Raw genomic sequence first — 15,482 nt, 5'->3', positions numbered from 1 at the left:
GACACCATACACATTGCCAACATACTTACATCCATGCAAACAAGAAACGAAGAGAGTCCTTAGGTGCACCTGTATCACGCAGGCCGTTCCTTTTAACTTGACCACATTATGGAAACAGGCCAAACTGGAATCTCGTTTTTGTTATGCCGAAATTGTGTAACCTACATCGAGCAATCGGAACACTGTGAACTTGTGGTATGATGTGGAGTAATTTGCATGTCCCCCTTTTTTTTTGTATTTACCGTCCACCATATCACGTAAAAAATTATATAACGTAGCGTGACTCGATCTCATAGTTATGTGTTTTATGTTGGCGCATCTAAACAAACACTTTGCACAAGCTTGAAGGAGTGGTCTGCTTGCTATTCATGCCATGCCGGAAAATCTTTTCGTTGAGGTGTTTAAGCTTGAAATATGATAATGAAAGAAGACAACTGCACCGTCGATTTATCAAGGAAGGTTAATGAACTTTTCCAGGTGTTCGTTTTCAAATTAATCGTGTCTCTAGGCGCTCTTGTTTGTCCGGTCATACGTTTTAATTGAGCATACGTAAAGAGGCAAATTTTATTTTATCGTGCAACTTAGTTTTCAGTGTGTTCGCTCCTACATTTGCGTTCACGCAGCTGCGTAGGTTAGCGGGAAAGCTTTTTGCAATAAATCCAGGACACTTTTATTGTTGGCTTTCAGTCATGTACCCGGGCACTCTTTCTAACAGTCAGGAGAAGATCGTGACAAATTACCGTCCTTTCGGTGCACGTCATAGAACCCCAGTTTGCCGAAATTACTCGGGGAGCGTTCCACGGCGGCGTCTTTCATGGCCGTTGAGTTGTATTGGGACACTAAATCCCTTGGAATAAAAGTAGCGACAATATTGGCTAGGAAGTGGTTAATCTTTTACGCTGTAGTGTCCGGCAAAATTCCAGCATCTGGTTCGACATGTTTGCTTGTTTACGTAACACAAAGTTATCGCGCGCTACTCAGGAAGCACCTTGGCGCTGCTGCTGCTTTAGTTTACTGAACACGTATATGACGTGAAATTACAACGAAAAGATTCTCTTAGCATGCATGAAATGCTCCTGCTTTGCCAGCCATGGCTGCTTTATTGTTCGCAATCCCATTAAAACCTTTGCTCCTCTAAATTAAAAATGTTACTAACACTATTGGACTTGTCACATGTGTAAAGGGGACACTTAAACTTATCACTTTGTCGAAAAATTATAAACCTTCCGAACGAAAATAGCAGTTATTCGTATTTTCTCTGTCGGTTAAATTGGCCTTACTTTATCTGCTATCTTGTACAGAAGGAAATAAACGACCACTTTCAGTTAATATAATATTTTTGAGGAACATTGGGTATAAAGTTGTCCACAGTAAATTAAAAGTCTTCATAGTACACAGTATAGCACGTCGCTGAGTCACAGATAGTGATCGCGTCACTTACGAAGCAACTTCACCATATACCAAAGAAACGTTTTGCGATTCTGAATGGTTGTAAATCAAGGGCTGTGATACAGATACTGCTTTCAGATACTTATACGTGAAGCCTACATTTATCATTTAGTCAAATGAAAAAAAGAGATACGATTGGTATAAGTGCTACTTTCGTGTTCCCGTCTCGTTCGGGATTCCTAAGGCACGTCCGGCCTCTTGTCGTTGAGAAGAGACGTCCTAAATTTCGACCAGGCCGCGAGTGCATCGCTCTTGCTGCACCCAAAAGGGTCAAGGCAAAGAAGACGCAATCGGATAGTGACCATACACCGTATCAGAAGATGAGCGTAATAGATAAAATTACAGTCATGGACTGGTTCTCCGAATGTAAGGGGTAATTTGTCATGCAGGTATTCCACGTTCACATGGAGCAGACTAAAGTCTCCCCTTAGTCGTTATCCAAGTGATGAAGCAGTGACGGCGAGCACATTCACGGCATTTTTTTACCCTATCAACGGACTAGCTCCAAGCCATCAAGTTTACATCAGCGAAGCGAGAAGGTTCACCGCATGGCTTAAACAGCATCAGTGAGATATCAGACGACACTTGCCCTGATGGAAAATGTGCCTGCAAATGTGGAGTATATGCTCCATATTTGCACACATATAGGCTGATGTTGATGGAGCATATGCATACTGATCTCGTTGTCATAACACTTCATTGCACCGGAGTGGGGGACGCTTTCTGTAGTTGCTTGAATCGGGACAGGCTAAGTCCCACTCGATGGATAGGTTCTGTCTCTGCTTAGTTACAGGACGTGTCACATGGCAACAAAAACTAATTATAATCGGCGTTCTGGGGCGTAATGAACGCTGGGATGGTTTCATCATAGCACTTATGTTGCTTTGCGTCGCTCTTCTCTTGCACTTAGAAAACAATTAGTATTATTATTTGTTTTGAACACATATATACAATTAACAGGAAAGGGAAAGCGAGGAGCAGGCTGGCAATTGCCACCGGAAGGGGCAGTTGAGTGTAACCGGTGAGTGTAACCAAAAATAACGCATGTGAAGTTGTGCGGTGCCTCTTTTATCATTTGGTGCCAACAATAGGCTTGTGTGAAGTGCTGACTAAAAGGTCCCGTTTGGTCTTATACCATGTCGGCGCGGTACATGTCCCGTTACTGAATGAAACGATAGTTTTCAAGTAATTTTGTTTGAGACACGTTTTGTTCAGCTGGTCTACGCAAACTGTAGGAATTGTTTAAGTGTGTCCATCGCACTAATCGAAAATGTTCACAAGCACTACTGTCGGGTAGTCAAACCTAACGACAAGGCTTCTTATGACATCATCAGTAGTTTGCTCGGCACCCGGTACTAACTACTGCCATGAAAAAGAACCTAAACACTCGCGCCCACTGTGCCAGCGATTGTTGCGTAATTGACGACGGACTTATGCCTACATCATGTGAACTGGGAGCTCGTATGGACTCCGAGACGTTTTGTTCCACGGAATGGTCACTGGCTGCAATTTCAGTGCTTTATTGAAATACCATGAACGCTGACCATACTAACTTTTATCGGACATTTCGCCACACAGTATAGAATACAGGGACTGGGAGCAAATGGTGCACAGATATATGTCACTTCACCCCAAAAACCATGTGACAGATCCATTGTAAACCAATTAACGCAAACCCCTCCCACTGACACATTAGGGAAAAAAAAGAAGAAATTATAAAGGCAGGTGCGGCATCGCGGTTTCTTCATTTATGTTCCAGTTCTAGATGTTCTGTGGCTTTATTACTGCTGTGGACTAGATTCCGTAGGCTGCGGAACACAGTGGTGACCGTCAACGTGGCATCGATCGGTGTCTTCCTTCCATCCCTCACCCCGACTGCTTATCTGGAGCAGTTCTTATTTTATTGTTCCTACACTCCTGTTAACCTAAGCACCTTGGACCTGCCTGTGCTGGCGCTGCCGCCATCATTCCAGCATTGCATCATTACTATTAGATGTTATAATTTCGTAGCGCCGAAACAAATGACGAGACAGAAGGGAAAGACATACATAAGCGCTACGTAGTGTCGCACTTGTGTATGTCCTTTCCCTTTTGTCTTATCATTTGTTTCCGCCCTACGAAGTTACATCATGGAATACCACCTAGCCTGATCTCTAAGACCGCTATTATTGGGTGTTGAAACCTACAGAATGCTACGATGGAGCGGGAAAACGAAAGAAAATAAACATGCTCGAGAATCCGCCTTCATGAGCGAGCTCTAGATCAAATGTCAGGAGTTGACGAGCGCGTCGCCGTCAAGTCTTTGGAGCTGAGCCGTAAGGTGCCGCTAACACTTTTTGTGTGTGGACGAAGCTGTTTCAGAACTTCCATCTTCGCGAGCTTGTCAGTTACATTTGTCAACAATCAGGAAGAACTCAGAGGCCCAGATCACAAAGGTTTGCGAACCTAAGAAACACTTGTTATTGGCGAACCGCGTTTGCTAGTTTAAATGTCTGCTGTCGCGGTGCTAAGTCCAAATCCCCACCGCAGCGGCCGCGTTTAGATGGACGCGAAATGCAAAAACCACCGTGCACCGTGCATTGAGTGCACGTTAAAGTACCCCTGGTGGTCGAAATTAATCCGGAGCCTCCCACTGCAGCGTACCTCATGGTCATATCGTGGTTTTGGCACGTAAAACTCCTGAATTAAATTTTTATATGTGCTATAGCTAACACGGTTGGCCGGTGCCTGTTCTTACGAGTTACTCTAGAATAAGAATAGCTTTGTGAATACAGGCCAAGACCAGCCACAGCACTGTGAGCATTAGTTTCTTCCCAGCCCAAAATACTGCGAGAAGTCTGAATTCATTTTAAAAAAAGCACTACAAATGAAGCACGTACAACTGCAACTAAAAGTTCAAGGCATAAGAATCCTACGTAAAGATTTCAAAATTTGAAATCGAAAATTTCGTTGCTCTGTCATAATTTAAGCTTGCGAATTAAAAGCCGGCCTTGATTAATTTATACTGCGGTTTCTCTCTTATATTAGCATTATGGTAGAAGTCTGTACTTAACTATTTGTAGTAGTAGCTGCTGAACGAGCTGCTTTGTTAATGCGGACCCAGTTTTTCAAGGGTCGTTATTTTTGTGACGTCGGCAACTTCTTACTTATAACTTTAGGCGCCTGGTCACTTGCTCACCGCGTTAATTAGTCTCTTTATTATGAATAGTACATATTCGCCGTTCGCGTATAGGTTTTCTCGAAGACCGCCTCCACAAACGTGCGCTGCGCGTCAATCGTGTGCGAGAAAACAAGCGACAGGCAGCGTTGTCCTGACCGCTTTGCGAAAGGCCTTGTGGAGAGTTATGCACTACCACACTCATCTTGCAGCATAAATTTACACGTCAGCGCATGAAAACACTTAGCGCGCCGCTCCAGAGTAACATCAATGAACGTGGATACCTTGCCGCGCTGTAAAAATTAATAACGCCGTCACAACAAGCTTCAAATCGCAAAATTTGCCAAAATAGCGAAGCTTCTGTTTCGACTGCTTCACACTATTCTAGTTTCACGCAGCGTTTACAGGCATCACGTGTAAATGCTTGTGTAAAAGAGAATTCACTGTATCGTTGTGATGGAGATAAATGTTGATAGTGAAGAGAATCGTAAGTTGTAATTGTATATTGTATAACGTTGGCTCCAGTCTGAGGCTTCCCTTGCTCACCCACTGTCGATTAATTGTGATATAGCACAATATAATGGGAAATCTCGAGGTGTAAAATTGCAGTTTAGACAAAGGCCGCATCATTGTACGCTACTGAACACTTTGATCGTTGAAACATACTAAGGCAGTCGCAGCTGTACCTTGCTTTGAAGTAATCTCGTGGCAGATGATAGTCCCATTCTTTTCTCCAATTTGTGCTTCTGTAAACGAAGATATTCTATGAGCGCAATTAACAGATGCAACAGTATTAGCATCCACCTTAAAATAAACGTCTTGCCATGTAACCGCATGTGGCTCCTTTTGTTTGGACTTAGAAAATTACCAGGGTTTCACTGCTGCTTAATTCCGTCATTTATCCTACCAACCCAACAGGTGCAGAACAACGCAGGTCGTCTATTGACCTGTGTTTTTTTTTCCTCACTTTCTCGCGTCACTGTCTTCAGCATTTATTCAACTCCTGTTTCTTATTTGTTGTCGAAAGTTTTAGGCGGACTAGATCAATGAAGAAAAGAAAACAAGTTCTGGGCAATAGTACTAGCTCACGAAGAGAAATACTCACGTTGAAGCTGAGATAAGATCCCGCCTATAATCAGTCCTAGATACAAGGAATGGCCTTACGAACAAGCTATTATCCCAAATTAAGATCCATGTCGAATATTGTGCATGAATTTTATCACAACCGGAAACAGCCCTAGCAGAGAGTTCGATGTAATCATACTCCGTTCTTTATGATGAGGTCTAACGCCGGGCAATAAGATTTCATTCTGCCGGTGCACAACGCTGACAGTTTCGTGGGAGGAGTTATCAACATCAATATTAGCGTAGTGAGTAGTCAGCCGCTGGCTCTTCTCAGATGAATATTAACATATTATTTATTTGTTTGCTGAAGGTTGTGCGCTTTGAGACCAAGCAAATCATTCTGCCCTGCCCCTTCGATAATCGCGGCGAGAAAAACAGCGAGGTAATGAAGCAGTTCTTCGGAAACATGAAAATGAATGCATTGCTGGAATAACGGCTTGGGGATGGCGTCACCACGTCTGCTGTGCAATGCTGTGCATTTTTTACACGTCCGCTTCCTTTCCCCATCAATGGTCTGTGTTTCCTCGGAATCCTTTATTGCACAAAACTCTTTGCACGTTTCATCCTTTCATGCACCTGCTTTGAGTCCCTCTGAGGTCGTCGATATGATGTCACATCGTTCCAACTTCTACAGAGAAGTACGTAACTTGAGTGCATCTGCCTTTGTCCTATAGTTAGCTATATGTCGCACACGTGCTGATTCTGAATATCGGTGTGTGTTCTTGTTTGTTTGTTTGTTTTTATTTTTTATTATTGCACCAGCACAGATCTAATACTATGTATACGTATGTGGCTTGTTTGCCGTGCATGGTTTGCATCAAGCAGCTCAGGATCTCTCTGTGCACTCGGGGTAAGCCTGTAAGTGTTAAGTTAAACTTACCATGGTTAATTTTAACGAAGCTCTTCAGCCTAGGCACTTCGAGTGTTGCGATAAAGAACTTAACCTGCATATTTATTCAGCTTCTAATATATAGCTCGTATAAAAATTATATTTTCTGCTAGCGTTAAAGAAGAAACATAGCGCCCTCTATGCATGACCAAGGCTTCGGCTCTTCTGCTCGCGAGCTGTAGACATTGGACATAATTTCTGAGTGGGCAGTAATCAAAGGCTTTCGTACAGACACGTGTGCTTGCATTGTTTAGCGTCAAGTGGTGCCTTGTTTCCTCTTGTTGTGCCCAGTGCCTTATGTTGACCTCTTTTTTTTTTCCCGGTCCCTGCATTACCCTATGTTTAACAGCTGTTGCCTGTTGCTTGCAAGATGAAAGCTTACACTGCCTTGTTTCTTTTCGTCGCTACAGCGGATCGTTTTCCAAAGGTGCTCAGTCATTTTTTCGGTACGCATATATTATTTATTGAATTTCTAGATGTTGTGTCCCGCCCGTAGCCAGAAACGGTCGCGCGGTTTCGCTGTTCTAAATGGTATTCAATGTGCGTAATGTCATCTTCACGTAAATAGAAAATAACAGAAAAGTTTTTCAATTTCTGAGTGTTTGTGCTTTCGTGTTCATTCGTGGTTTATCTGTATCGTTTGCTCATGTTGCCTGTACTATCGGGAACAGCAATTTACGAGTCACGGGCGTCGCAAATGAAACTAAACATCCTACGCGTCTGTACTCGCAGCCTGAAATGTAAAAGCGCGTCGTGTTGATGGCACTCACAGCAGCGGGCAACACTTTTCGAACCCTGCCTGTGGATTATGAATGCGAGAATAACCAACTTTCACAGCCACCCGTGTTCCGTAAACTTTTCTTCCCGTAGTACAATAAACAGCTTCATCCTAAATACTTTTTCGCGAGAAATGCCGGAGACGAGGAACGTGTTTAATGGACGCCCCGCCGTGTATTTAAACGACTGTCCTCAACATATAAACATGCGCCTTAAAGCGAACAAGTCGGTGTAATTTTGGAATAAATGACACAAAAGAGGAGAACTCACGAGACTAAATAATAGGGCAAGTTCCTCCTTCTAGTCCTATGTGTGCTCTTTTTCTGTGCCATTTCTTTCAAGATGAACCCATGCCAACTAGGCCCAAATCAAGTCCTACTCAAGACAGCGTTAAACAAGCTTGTAAGGCCATAAGTCAATTGATATTTGACGATAAAATAGCGAAGCCCGGCAGTTTATCATATGCTGAAAAAAGAAACATCACAAGAAACTGTTCCTAAATAATCAGTCATCTCTAGTGAACCGGAACGTTTTTGTGTACATACATACTGTTTTGCTGGACTGATGTCTGGTCCTACCAAGATCTTTTTCGTACACTGCCTGCTTCACTTGTATTCTTTTAAGGTTAATCCGACTTACAAAAGGCTTGTGGGATCGTTTACTCTTCTTATTAGTCTTCTGCCCTAACATTGGAACTTCAATTAACGTGAGACAGTGTTTCTAGAACGACTTCTAGCTTTATTTTGTTGATGTTTTTTTTAACCTTTTACTAACTGGCGCAAGAATTGAGATATGTGTACGGTGCGGACGACACATCTTCCACGGTTGTTTAAGGCGTTATGATCGCGAAATGGTCACGTCACGTTTCAGGTCGTTCTTGGCTACTAAATCGGCTGGCAAATTGGTCTCTTGTTTTTTTTTTTTTTTTCGACCGAAACTTGTCACCTCCATAAAAAAAAGATGCACCAGGGTTAATTTTTGACACTAAAGATTTCTGTTTAAAAAAAAAACAGTTAAATCAAGCATTTAAAAGCACCATGCGTATTAACGAGAGGGCGTTGCGTGAAAAAAGTCCATTCTCACTCGACCCGTGACAGGCACGCGTCTTTTAAGACTGCGTCGCACTGCGTCGAAGTTGTGCGCGTGATTTGCACATGCACGTACATCGAGCTTGTGTGCGTGCGTGCGCGCGCACCCGCGAGCAGATGGTCTGCTTTTTTTTTAGCGCCGTATACATAAATCGCCACCAAGGCATACTTCAGCGTCGCATGGCATTATGCTGTTCCTGAATCTCTCTGTCAAACGTTTCTAACCGTTTTGGAAGGGGAAAAATAAATCAAGTCTGCCTGCGTTCGCAAAGTGGCGCAGTGCAGTGTGTGCTGGCGACTCGATGCTATCTGCCAGCAGTTTGCCCATACCTGATCGAAGAACACGATCGATAGAAGACGACCACTGAGGGCACGACAGCTGAGCACCGCGCTTTTTCGCTTTTATTTATCCGCTTTGCTTCGCGCGCGTACACAGTGTGTGCCACTTGGCATGGCAAACGAAGACACCTAGGGTACACAGCAAACTATTGTGACATCGAAGTCCCTCTGCGAGGAGTATGCGTATCTAGACTAGCACGATCGTTAGGGAAACGAGACCTGCCAACGTGCAGTTAACTTCTATCGTAATTAAGATCCGTATCGCTAAATGACACCTCGGTTTGCTGTATCATGCGCAACTACGTGCGCACAGGCTAAGAAAGCTTCGCTTTAAAACTAGCCTATCTATCGGCCGACCTATTGTCGCCTATGCGTGCGGCCTGCGTGCGTTCAAATTAAGTAGTTGATATCCTTTCGAGACAGCTCAGTCGGCGGAGCGCTAACAGGTTTATGCATCAAGCTTGACGATTTCTGCTGTCTCTAATTATCCCGCGCGTTGTCGCGCAGCTTAAAATTGTTGCGCCTAACTCGTCACACAGAAAACATCAAAGTATGTGGTCCTGAAATTTCCGCCTCAGCTAAACAACGTCAGCGCGGCTGCTCATTCATGGCTATGGTGTATCTGAGCATGATACCTGGCAAATATTTGGAGCCCTATTTCTTTAAAAGAGGTTGCTGGACATGGATGACCCGTGTTTAACTAAGAATTCTGATCAGGTCATTTAGTTTTTCTTGAACATTTCAGACGTTTTTACGTGATGTCAAATAGTTGTATTGTTTTCTCCCGAAAGACCAGTTGTCTGTTGAAGGGCTCATAGATGTGCATAGTGTCATTGATCTTCACAACAAGGCGAGAGTCATTGTAGCAGGATTCCTTGACCTACACTCGTTTTACAATGTTTGCTGACTGGATTTTTTTCAACAGGGAACAGGCATTGGATCCTGCGTCGCGCCTATTCCCAGTGACTTGCACTCCGCATGCATGGGGAAAAGAAATTACATGCCACTTTCAAAACACAAGTGCAAAAAAAATATTTCGCTATGTTGATGATCGATTCGAACGAATCGATCATCAACATAGCGAACTAGCCCGCAATTTTTTAGCAAGAGGCTTCACGCACGCTAAGCTATTTTTAAACAATGCCTACAACCACTAAAGATAATGTATGGGCTGTCAGAAAAGACACTAAGCGATTCCTAAGCATCAGCCTCTGCTTCAGAGCTCACCATGTGTGCTGGTTGTACGAACCTCGAGGAAACAAATTGCTGTTCCCATTTCCTTTCGAGCATTGCAAGCTCTTTAAAACAGCAGTTGCGAAACAAGCCCTAATAAATGTTTTCAATGTATCGTGTATTCATAAGGTACAAACCAGTTTTCTCGCATATGTGGGTCACATGCTATATATGCGCACGTTTTCCCGGTATTATTATTAGCTCTGTTGCCGAAGTTGTGCTGAAGTCTTTAAAACAAGTACGCCACTTTTCTGATGCCGCACTGGCGGAGAGGTCAGCAGAGGAAAGATATGTAGTTCTATATTCACGTCTGAAGGAGGTCAGGAACAGTGTAAATATCAGGAATTTATGGTTTCAGCACCTAAGAAACTGTCACGACTGTGCAACTCCAGTTGCTGGGGTGCTAAGCGAACAATGTTTGCCACGCCAATCACGGACGTGACTTGGTGCTGTGCGAAAATATTCCGGCTCCTTCTCTCCCGTGGCCGTCAATACATTGGACAGATAGAACGCTGTTTAAGAGGAAGCTTTAGCTGGGACCCAACTCCGGCGCGGCCTATTCAAGCACATGTAAAACGCAAAAACGTTTTCCTGAGATAATCCCTGGACCGATTTTAATGAAATTTGTTGCATTTTAGAGGCAAAGTTGAAATATAGTGACTTTTGGAAGCGGAATTTCGATATAGGGCTTGGATTTTGGTAAAAATATTTTCAAATAATCGACCGTTTGAAAAATATAGAATCAAGAAGTTTACAAATTCATAGCTCTGCATTAAGAGCAGATATCGCGGTTCTGTAAGCGGAATCCATTAGATCATTCAAAGCGGACAAATTCTGCATGTCATTTTACATCTTGCGTGAATGTGTTGCGTTGGTTACAAGGGTTCTGCAAAAGCTGTATTTCCATATTACTAAATTTCTGTATATTCGTGAGTAACATATCAACTTTGTCCGCTTTAGATGTACTATTAGATGCAATTTACAGAATGGTATTATCATTTTTCGTGGTTGAGTTACAGTGTTGTAAAATTGATACTTTCGTATTTTTTTTTAAATTCTCGATTTTTGCCAATTTTTAATAAAAGATTGACGACTTAACTAAAAAATTCGAAACCAGCAGTTACTAGATTTTAAGTTTTTCTTTTAAATGCAACAGTGAACAGTAAATTTGATACAGTGGTTGCCGAGAAAAACGAATTCTCCTTTTACATGTATTTAGATAGGAGCACCCGAGCTAAAGCTTCCTCTTAAGCAGAAAACTTAAACAGCACTGCAACAATGTCCGAAAAGCGAGCCGCCATAGTAGCTCAGTGGCTATGGTGGTGTGCCGCTGAGCCCGAGGTCGCGGGTTCGTAGGAGATAAAATAAAAAAATGCTCGTGTATTTACATTTAGGGGCACGTTAAAGAATCCCTGATGGTAAAAATTAATCCGGGAATCATTTGCTATGGCGTACCTTAGAATCAGATCGCGACTTTGGCACAAAAAACCCCCCAATTTAATTTTTTTGTTCGAAAATTGCATAACAGAGCATCTTAGTATGCACTGCAGGGGGAACGATTGCGAACCGCTATTTCATCATTGTAAACTCATCGCGAATAAAAAGCAGTAATCCGGCAGCGTACGAGATAATAGAGGCGACAGAAATCTCCAAGTCTTCTTTTTTTATGTGAAAGCGTCAAATAGCCTATTGAGCGAAAAATCCGGCGTCTGTAATCTGTAGGAGCGAAACGGCACCTCATATCCCATTGGCTGCGACGCCACGTCACCCTCGCTCTCTTTCTAGGAAGCCTGTGTTATCCGCGCGTTCCTTGTCCGCGCAAGCTCTCGCCTGCGTTCTAACTGCGCCTCGGTAAGGCCAAATCAAAGCACGCCAAGCGTCTCAACGCGCTCGCTTGCCCGCGAGTTCATAACTCGAAGGACCACTCAGTGGCGTTCAATTGGAGACTTATACTTTCTCATTCGCAACTCATAAGAAATGCTTAGGTGTCTTCGGATTTTTTTTTTTCTATTTCTCTCATTACGGCGACTTAACTGTCTCAAAAACAACTCAAGTAGCTAAATTAAACACACGCAGACCTCGGGCATAGCCGGCATTAATTAGGTCGTTCGGAAGATAGGCTGGTTTTTATCTATGGTTTCGAAAGTATGTTATCACCTTTCATCCTTTCATCAGTCAAGCATGATGACCACGTGTACTTCGAACTTGCTGAGAAGTTACCACTTTCTGTATATACTTTATTACATCATATTAGCGCTCCTTCTGTTCGAAATGCCACTTCGTCAGACTTTCTTCTTTCGTCCTCCCGTCCTTGTTTGTACTTGCGCGCATTGGTCGAGGAGGCGTGTTAAGTATTGCATCACTGAGACGTGCTATCGCGTAACACTTCTGGGTGCATGCAAAGTGCGGTCTGTGCCATGTCTTTGTCTGCGACCCCATAATAGTGTCACTTTGAGTGCGGGCGCAGGGTGGTTGAAAACGACTTGGCGGCCTGCAGGAAGATGCTGGACGAGGAGGATGACCTGTCAGAAGTGCAACCGGATGCGGTGCCCAATGAAGTGCGAGAATGGTTGGCGTCCACCTTCACGCGTCAAGCGGCAACGCAGAGGAAGCGGTCGGAGGACAAGCCACGGTTTCGTTCTGTGGCCAACGCTATCCGGGCAGGCATTATGGTTGAGAAGTGAGCACTTTTTTTTCTTGTTCCCTATGCCGGGACGTTGCGAAACTGCTTCCACGCGAACAAGAATTAGAACGCACTGTCAGGCAGGAATGTAACGTCAACTCTTGTGTTTCCGCCTTTGTTGTCTAGTCCCCCCGACGAAAGACACAAAATAGTTTTCGTAAGTGCATGCATTAGATACACCCTAATTTCGACACACTATGGTTGCGCCACTTGATCAAATGGATGCCCGTAGAAACGCAAATGAAAGCATTTTCAACTATGTGAATGGTTTACGCGCCATCTCTGTCCTAGCAGCGCGTATGCGTTGCATGCCCGAATAGCCAAGCATATCCGTTTTGTAGAAACGGCGTATACCTGACAGTATACCTGCCTAACAACGTACGTTTGTATTTCGCGTGTAAGACAACTTAACTGTGAACAGCTCTACTAAGGTCAGCGCGATGAAAGGCCAGCAAAATGAAGAAAAACTTCCCATTGTTTTGTCATGCTATTTCTTCTCATTCTTCCGCATTTCCTTCTTACCACTGAGGTGCAGGTGTTCGGTACTGCACTGCTACTATAATTAACTTTTTTTTAAGTGGTGCAGATGTACCAAGCAATCAATCTTTTTCTTTAGAAGCCGCATATGAGTACCGTAATTTCCGGACTATAGTCTACCGACTATACAATTGTAAAAGTTATTGAACTAAATAAGGGCTGACTGCGCCTGAAGATGCTTTCCGCGCTAAATCATCAGTAGGTCTCCAGAAATTCAACAGTGGTGTGTCATGATGCGCCAGGTCCATGAAAACATGTCATCAAAGTGTTGAGTAGCCGTTTTGTCGAATTCGACATGACTGACTTGCTTTGTTCTGACAGACCCGACGAGAGTGATTTTGACAAGCTTTAGAATTAACTGCTATACGCAGTTAATTCAGTTAAACGCAGAAACCCAGGTATTTACAAAGTTGACAATAAAAGTTTAGCTTATCTGCTGTATACTGTTTGCAGATAAGCTAAAACCTCTTTTCAGTCGAAGTTAAACCCTTCAGACTATGCAGTAGGCGCGGGCTATATAAAAAAAATATTATTTGAAGCCCTAATGGGCCCCTGCGGTAATCTGTGCCGCAGATTACCGCAGAATATACGGTAATCTGTGCCAATATTAGTGGTTTGGTAATTTGAATTAGACTGGCTGGCACAGAAACCTCTGGTTGTCCAGACAATTGCCACCATTCTTTGAATGGCTAACCATGTCACTTGTGAGGTGCTTATCGCTATTGTACAAAACAACAATCGCGCTTGTAATTAATGCAGTGCATACGTGCCGCCGATGTTTGAGTGAGTACATAATTTTTCCTCCAGTTATTTATCGATTAAGAGATTGCACCTAACAAACTGTCCAGTTTTTCGCCTGGCTAATGCTACCGTACAAACATTACCTTAGTAAATCAGAAGTGCAAGGTTGTACAAAATTAAAACAGAAATGGGTTCTTGTAGATATCATTCTATATATTTTCGTTTATTTAGAATTTACCGACGGATGTCAAGCTCAACGCTCCTGCAGATTCCTAATCACCTTGCAGCTTTACTCAAGGTAGGTCAACATTTTTATCAATCGATTTACAATATGTTCATTATATCTGTTATTTATTTTTATTTTTTTCTGATAGGCCAGTAATTTTCAACGACAAAGTGTGTACAGTACATTGTGGGATTACTGTGCATATTCCTGCGTTTGTACGCGCATTATGCGAACGAAGGGGTGCGGCTCACCTCACGGAATTTGAAGAGAGCCGTAAAGTTCACATTGGCAAAGCCTTATTTCTAACTTGATAGCGTTAAGGGCCCCGTGTCGCACAAAATCCGGCGTCGGCGTCCCGCCTTTCGCGTCTACCGTCTTATCAGCAAAAAATCATCCCGAACCACGCATACCCAACCACGCAGGCCCTCCGTGTAGCGCAGATACGTTACTGAATTAATTGAATTTATCAAAGTAAAATGCGTCAGAAAAATCGTAAAGTACGACTAGCACACAACCTGCAGACATGATAGCGTCGGACTGTAATTTGAATATACGAGAAAACATAAATCTGTTACGCGGAAACTGAAACAAAAACCCCTTTTCCAGCGTTTATACCATTCATAGAGCTGTTCCTTGCAACACCATCCAGATGCATGGCTCTCGCCTCCGCGCATCCGCAGCCCACGTAAGAGGCCGCGTTTGTATAAGAAAGCTCTTTTTCGAGTATAGCGTTCGCCGCCAGCGTTTCCGGGTAAATATTACGGTTACGTAAGCTTCGGTTGCCGGGAAGCGTGAGAAGCAGTCAGGGACCTTTGAATGCTATCCAGTTCCACACTTAAAAGGCGAGGCTTTAGCGTCCTGCAAATTTTTTTATTGCTCTCGATCTTGTTTACAACCAAGCTCAAAATTTAGGTGTTCGTTTTCTATAGTATCAACCACAATGTTATAAACTATCTGCAAGGTTTGAAATAATATAAATGTAAAGGTAATATCCGAAGTTGCCTCGGCGAATCTCGCTTTGGGACGGCTCATCACTACCATATGACCTAAAGCCGTTAATGTTCCGTGTTACATCGCCCACCGTGGTGTCTATGGCGCTCTTATCGCAGAACACGAGATCATGAACCGTACTGGGAAAACGCCGCTGCACTGTGACTGCGGTACATGTTGGTGGTCTCACATGTAGTCCATATTAGCGTTCAGCCAAAGTACTGTAGTTAGTACCGCGCACTGTATTA

General features: G+C 43.3%; 1 protein-coding gene across 6 annotated transcripts in view; it reads left to right on the top strand.

Annotated features, from left to right (window-relative positions):
• Nucleotides 1–15,482, top strand: part of Pde1c (Phosphodiesterase 1c) — a 658,667-nt gene that overhangs the window by 596,027 nt on the left and 47,158 nt on the right. For 4 of the 6 annotated variants that reach the window (XM_075677462.1, XM_075677471.1, XM_075677460.1 and 1 more), the window contains 3 exons: nt 7,031–7,066; nt 12,555–12,737; nt 14,250–14,316. In XM_075677462.1, coding sequence (XP_075533577.1) covers nt 7,031–7,066; nt 12,555–12,737; nt 14,250–14,316 — 286 coding nt within the window. Of the gene's footprint in view, nt 1–7,030; nt 7,067–12,524; nt 12,738–14,249; nt 14,317–15,482 lie in introns of all 6 variants that reach the window. The other 2 variants (XM_075677482.1, XM_075677476.1) reach the window with 2 other exon arrangements.

The sequence above is a fragment of the Dermacentor variabilis genome, chromosome 1 (genome assembly GCF_050947875.1).
Source record: "Dermacentor variabilis isolate Ectoservices chromosome 1, ASM5094787v1, whole genome shotgun sequence".
Classification (NCBI taxonomy): domain Eukaryota; kingdom Metazoa; phylum Arthropoda; class Arachnida; order Ixodida; family Ixodidae; genus Dermacentor; species Dermacentor variabilis.
Note: the sequence above shows the minus strand (reverse complement) of the source record. Positions and strands in the feature narration are given on the sequence as shown.